Source organism: Lynx rufus, unplaced genomic scaffold (assembly GCF_022079265.1).
Source record: "Lynx rufus isolate CCGP_SWC_20201006 ecotype Redwood Valley unplaced genomic scaffold, mLynRuf1.p SCAF_13, whole genome shotgun sequence".
In the NCBI taxonomy this organism is placed as follows: domain Eukaryota; kingdom Metazoa; phylum Chordata; class Mammalia; order Carnivora; family Felidae; genus Lynx; species Lynx rufus.
The window spans coordinates 46,257,088-46,263,432 of NW_025814827.1; the positions used below are offsets into that span (position 1 = coordinate 46,257,088).

At 50.1% G+C, this 6,345-nt stretch overlaps 1 protein-coding gene across 4 annotated transcripts; it reads right to left on the reverse strand.

The window, feature by feature from the left end:
* Nucleotides 1-1,211: 1,211 nt before the first annotated feature.
* Nucleotides 1,212-4,381, reverse strand: SDR39U1 (short chain dehydrogenase/reductase family 39U member 1). 4 transcript variants are annotated; one of them, XM_047075552.1, is made up of 6 exons: nucleotides 4,285-4,381; nucleotides 3,834-3,940; nucleotides 3,657-3,739; nucleotides 3,141-3,262; nucleotides 2,214-2,357; nucleotides 1,212-1,966 (listed from the first exon to the last, which is right to left on the reverse strand). In XM_047075552.1, the coding sequence occupies exons 1-6, from the start codon at nucleotides 4,364-4,366 to the stop codon at nucleotides 1,554-1,556; spliced, it is 951 nt and encodes a 316-aa protein (XP_046931508.1). In that variant the 5' UTR covers nucleotides 4,367-4,381; the 3' UTR covers nucleotides 1,212-1,553. The 4 variants fall into 4 exon arrangements, with proteins under 4 accessions (XP_046931508.1, XP_046931506.1, XP_046931507.1 ...); XM_047075550.1 differs by having other exon boundaries at nucleotides 2,214-2,360; nucleotides 4,257-4,307; XM_047075551.1 differs by having other exon boundaries at nucleotides 4,257-4,295.
* Nucleotides 4,382-6,345: the final 1,964 nt, after the last annotated feature.

Below are 6,345 nucleotides of genomic sequence, written 5' to 3' on the forward strand. Positions count from 1 at the left end.
TGCTCTGTGTGCATGTGTATGGGGATGGAAGGGTTTATAGAGGAGGTATTGAGATGAACCAATTATCTGGAAAATGAAAACCAAAGGGTCCAAGTCAGAAGGCACCTGACTGGCTACCAGATCAACCACTGTCATCCTGATTCCTACATCCTGTCCTTTATCTGCTTCAAGTCCTCCTGTGCCAGAAAATTGACTACTCCAAGGTTGCACATTTCATCTGTGGACAGTATTGGTTGCAGCCCCCAAATATGCTTTTCTGTTACATCTACCTTTGGGTGGGTCATTCTCTCAGGAACAATACAGAGCCCGTCAACTTCCTGAAGAGTCCAAGACCAGATAAAGAAGTAGGACAAGTGCCCCTGGATTCTGTGCTGTCCGGGCTCTGCAGCAAGTCCCTGGACATGGTTCTTTTACGGCTGTGGACATCTCCCTGAGTGGCACACAGCGAGTTAAGTACTGCCATCTCCGTTCTTCATTCCAGCAATTAGTTTTGGGGAGCTGGATGATGGAGAGTGTCTCCAGCTTTTCTCCCATTAGGGCTTTATAGCACTAGCCTGTATGGACCTGACCTAGGGGCAGGTGTGTGGCAAAGAAGCTAGTTGTGGGGTAACTGACTCATAGACAACTCCTAGTCCTCTGGGAAGAAAGGAGATTGGGTAATCTGGCCCCAAACTGGGGGCTAGGGGGAACTACTTCTGGTCAAGGCGTGGCACACAATCAGGACAGTAGGCCAGAGGGACCCAACTGTCCTTTCGTGCTAGGGACTCTGGTTGCTTGAAGTCAGCCCAATCAGATGAGAGGCAAGTCCCAAGCTTCTTACAGGTGGGGATGCTGGCTTTGTCCTACTGCAGCTTCATGAACTAGGGCCAGCGGGATTGCTTTATTCACTGCTGTTCAGTGGCAGACTGAAGGCTGTCCTAGACTGAAGCCTTGTCTCTTCCTCTGCTGGCACCCTAACGGCACTGTGTGAACAAGTACACAGGGTGACCATAGAACCCACTGGAAATGGATGATCACTGCGCTCGTTTTCTGGTCTCTACCTTTATAATAACCTCATGCCCCAAATTTGTTATTGGCTCTTGGCAAGGGAGGGACCAAGAAGAGAGATGCCCAGTATAACTTTCAAAACCCCAACGTAGGGAAAAGATTCATCTGGCATTTCCTTAGAAATAAATTCCAGAAGAATCTAGGCCAAAGAGGTGAACGAAGTCTGTGAGATAATTTATCTTTATTGCCTCAATCACAGAGAATTCTCTACACAACATAAAGGGTAACTGGGACAGTAATGGGACACACAGGGAAACCAATCTGGAAATTCTTTTCCAAGGAGTTGAAGAGTTTAAGGATCCAACTTGATGAGACTGCAACCTTGAGACACTGGACAGTCTCTCAGTTAAATCAGGTGGAGCAAAGGAACCATGAGGAGGGCAGGGAGAGGAATCTCTAAGGACTAGATGGTTTCAGGTCTCAGTACCTGAGCCTACTACCTGAGTCTCCAACCAGGAAGCCTCTGTTGAGGGACAGGACTCTGGCCCTGCCAGAGGCCTCCCCGCTTAGGCTACGACTTCCTTCAAGGCGGCCTCTAACTCTGGGAAGGAATACTGGTAGCCTGTGGCCAGTGTCCGCCGTGGGACCACCTTCTGGCCCTCCAGCAGCATGATGGCACGCTCTTGCCCAAAGACAGCTTGCACCACCATGCTGGGGAGAGGGATGAAGGCTGGGCGGCCTAGGGCAGCGCCCAAAGCCTTGGCAAACTCAGCATTTGTAGTAGTGGGGGCTGGAGCCACTCCATTCAGGACCCCCTGCACGTGGCTTGCTTCAAGGGCATGGGCCAGGATTCCTGTCAGGTCTCTGATGTGAATCCAGGGGAAGAACTGGTGGCCCGAGCCGATGGGGCCCCCCAGGCCCAGGCGGAAAGGCAGCAGCATCTGACCGATGGCACCGCCCCCACGACCCAGCACGACCCCTAGAGCAGGCAAGAGGTATGGTCAGATATGGTCGGGGAGGCTCCTCAGCCTCCAGCAGTTCCATAGTTCCTCCTGGTTTCCTCTTCCTCCCTTTTCCCAGGCCAGCTTAGCTCTGTAGTAGCTCAGAGGTATGGCTCTCTCTGGGACTTCCTGTCCTCCCATCCACAGCTTGGCCACAAATCTGCCACTCCCCGAGCCCAGGAATACATTCCAAACCTGTCTGATACCCAGGCCCCTGGTTCTCACCGGAACGCACCACCACCTGGCGTGTAGACTCTTCAGGAAGCCTGGCTGCAGTTTCCCATTTGGTTACCAGGTTGGAGAAAAAGTCAAAATCCCCTCCTGGGCTGTCCTCATCGTACTCTGCAGTCAGGCTGGGCTGGTAGTAAGCTGCCGGTGGAATAGAACTGGTTTGCCCCAACATCCTTGGTCCTGCCTGGCCCTTTGCACCTGATGTTTCCCTTGGTCTTGCCCTCCTAGGTCTTTGGGATCTTCCCATGGGAAGACAGAGCCCTAGTTTTCCTTTGAACTACTCCACGAGTTGACCTGTTCCTGCCCTAGAGTAACTTATCTTTAGTTGTAGCTAAGCTGAGTGACTGCTAGAGTGTAGTGCTTAAGAGCAAAGACTTCGGTGCCAGGCTGCCTGAGATTTATTCTTAGCCCCACCATTTATTAACCCTGTGAGTTCAGGCAAGTTATATAACCTCTCTCTGCAGAATGTTTGCATCTTTACAACAGGAATAACAATAATACCTATCTCTCATAGAGTGCTTGTGAGGGTTAAATGCTGTAATATGTGTAAAACACTTAGACTAGTGGCAGATATATGTTCTATAACCGTTTGCAGTTCTTTGGTCCCAATGGTGAAATACAAGAATCAAATTCTGTTCCCAAAGAACTGTGCTGTGAGAAGCAAGGGACTTGGGAGTAGATGAGGCTTTTTCTGGCACTGAGAGCAGTGCCACTATCCCCTCTTCCTCTGAGAATCCCAGTTTCTCAGAGAAAGTACGCAAAGGTCAGGAGAAATATGCATGGACTGAGGGCCTAGGAAGTTGTTGTGCTTGGAAAAGATCAGTACTCGGGTGTGTATAGCTAGAAGGGCCTGGGCTAACCCCTCGCTGTGCAACCTCTCTTCTTCTGGCTAATATAAGGGGCTGGTGATTTGGGACATACCTACACCAGTGACTAAGACCCAGGCCTTGGGGGGTTGTGGGGCCTTGGTGATGGCTTTAGCCAGTATCTGGGTGGTCTCCAAGCGGCTGCTGAGAACCTCCTTCTGGAAGGTTTCATTCCACCTGCAGGAGACAAAAAAAAAAAAAAAAAAAAAAGGGAAGTAAGTCACTAAATACATACACGCATATCCCTTCCTCTTTCCCCGGGGCTCATCCATACCCACTTCTAGTAAACCCCTGCACTGTGGTTTAGAGGAATGGCCCATCTCTCCTGTAGGAAAAAAAAAGGCATGTATCTTGGGTATCTTGAGTTATGAGTGAGGACTAAAGTCAATGGCTGACGCAGGCAGAAGGGCAGGTGGGTGTGGAGGGAGGAGTGGGGCGGGATGAGTAGTTTGGGATAGTTTAGTTCTCAATCGGACATTTCCATTCGCCACAGCTCACAGGTTCTCCTAATCAGGGTCACACCCGTCCTCCCTCTGCTCTGAAGGACATCAGCTTCGGGGCCCTAGCTGACCTTCGGAGAGGGTTGAGGATGTTCTCTCCTGCCAGGTTGACAGCCGCATCACAGGGCGGCAGCCCCGACGTAGCGAGCTCATCCTGTTGAAGAAAACAATGAGGCAGGTACGGGTGGTGGCTTGCCCTGCGCCGCCAAACCAGACCTTCTCCCATAGCTTCCAGAGGATGGACATACCCAGGTGATCCGACCGGGCCCGGGCTTTCGGGAGACCAACGTCACTTCGTGGCCCCTGGCTTTCAACAGCTGGGTTAGGGCTGTCCCTATGAAGCCCGTCCCGCCACCTGACCAGAAATTACGAGCTATTTATCCTCTCGGGGGGGGGGGGGTCACCTTCCGTCCCCGCATGTGGCCCCCTCCTCTGGTGCCATCCCATCTGACTCCAGACTTCTCCCTCCTCCCCCCTCCCGCGATGCAAAAGTGACACAGGTCACAGGGACTGGGGGAGATTCGGCTTCCTGAGATAGGAAGCCAAGGCTGGTGCACGACTACCAGGGCACGATTCATGCCCTCCCTCAAACACGGTCTCCCACCTCCCAGTCTTTTGTTTCAACCTTTCCATAAGCCCGCCCCCGATTCTCCCTTTCTGCCCTCCCTCACCCACAAGCACCCGCATAGCGACCAGGACCTAACGCGCCCGCGCAAGATTTAGGGGGGAGTTCCCAATCTGGAAACGACCGCCCAATCCTGGAAGCGACATTTGTGCGCATGTGTCTCTCGAGAAGCGCGCTCCAATAGGGGGGCGGGCAGGATTGAGACTGGGCGTGGTCCTCCTTGGCGACCCGGAAGAGTTCATAGAGAAGGCTGTATATTTCAGCGCGAGGAGTGGCTGGGACGGGGCCGGGGTGGGAGGTGGTAGCCTTAGACCCAGTGGGCGGGGAAAGAAGGTACGGAGGCAAAGGACGGAAGGTTTTAGAGTGGGGAGCGCACAGTCAGCCACCTACCCACCCACCCACCCATGACCGAAAGCCCGTAGAGATTTGAATGTCCTTTCAGCCTGGCGGATTGGTAGTAACGCAAGAGAATTTCTCTATCCGTACTATGGATTTCTTTCGGCCTGGCCTCTTCATCCTTTCTTCTCCCTGTTGTGCTTCCTTCCTATCTTCATTTGAAATTTTTTGTTACTCTCCTCTTAACCCTTCTCCAGCCTATTTCTTCGGATGTTAATGCCCTCTGTCTTCACCTGCATAGCCAAACTTCTCCAAGGAGTGGTGTCCATTTTTACTCCCCAATTCACTCCCGTCTTTTGCCTTTATTGTTTATTGACTCTGTCGTCAAGAGCAGTAATTTCCTATGTGTCACCAAAACAAATGCCTAGTTTCCAGTTATTTTTCTTGACCTCGGTTTCACTGGACACTTGCCGACTTCTCTCTCCCTTTGGAAATCGTCATCTCTCAGCCTTCGTGAAAGCCACAGCTCTCTTCTGGGTGTTTCTCCAAACTTTTCAGTTTCTGTTGCTTGCTTTGCTTCGAAGGTGTTAAAATGTTATTTCCTCAAAGCTGGGACCTAGGACCTTCCTCTCTTCGCTCTGCACTTTGTCCCAAGTGTATGTGGGTGAATTTGAGGCTGGACACCTAGTTCCTGAACCTGCTTTGAAAGCGTAAGCAGCACTATAGCTGTGTTAGTTGCATTAGTAACTTAGGCCCACCTTCTGTTTTGTTCCCTACTTAATTATGTTTTAGTACCGCTTATCATTAACTTTGCCCTTTTCGCCCCTACTCCCTGTTTACCCACTGATTGTAAAAAACTAATGAGGACCAGACGGTAACATTTGTCTTCAAAATTATCTGACGTGCCTGATATACCAAGTCCTGCTCCGCCCCTCATTTTCCGGAAACATAACACCCCTCCATCCCCCTTTCAGGATTTCAGGAACCCCCTCACCCACCTCTCATGTATTCACCTCCTTCCCCAAACATTTATAAGCTGTCCCTTCACTCAACAGAGCAAGGCAGCTTTATGAATGATCCTCTTCCTTCTCGTTGGGCTGCTCTGCTAATAAAACTTCTTTGCTTCAAAACTGGTGTCTCAGAGACATTGGCTTACTGAACATCCGGTGCACCGACAAGTGTGAGTTCAGTAACAAATACAGTTACCAGTTTTTCAGAGGCTTCCCAACATCCCATGCAACTTGAATTTCTCCTTTGACCTTTTGACTCTATAAAAACTTGTCACTAGACACTTCTTGGATGTCTGAAAACTTGTTGATTTTATTTACCAAGTATCTCCCACATCCATCTGTTTCTGTTTGTCTCTGCCACCACCACTCTCTTTTAAGTTATTATGCTCTTTTGTGTAAATTTCTGCAGCAGGCTCCTAGTAGGTCTCCCTGCTTCTGCGTTTTTCTCCTCTCCAACCTGTTCAACACATTGCAAACTGAATGATTTAAAAAGCTGCGCGGAGAACACTATGGTGACATACAACTCCTGAAAACAAAAGCAAAGACAAAAAACAAAAAACCCCAACCCCCCCAAAACCTCCCATTGTAAGTTTCCTGTATGTGCTGGGTAAAATGTAACACATCTCCATTTAAATACATTGTTAAGGCAACTAGAAAATAAAGGAAATCCTCAGAGACCAAAAAACAAGTCTTGGAACTGAGGCTACCTTGTGGTTGTTTGTCAGAGTAACCTAGGGGTTGTGGGTGACAGCAGAGAATGCCTCAGACTCCTGCATAAAGCTCTTGGTG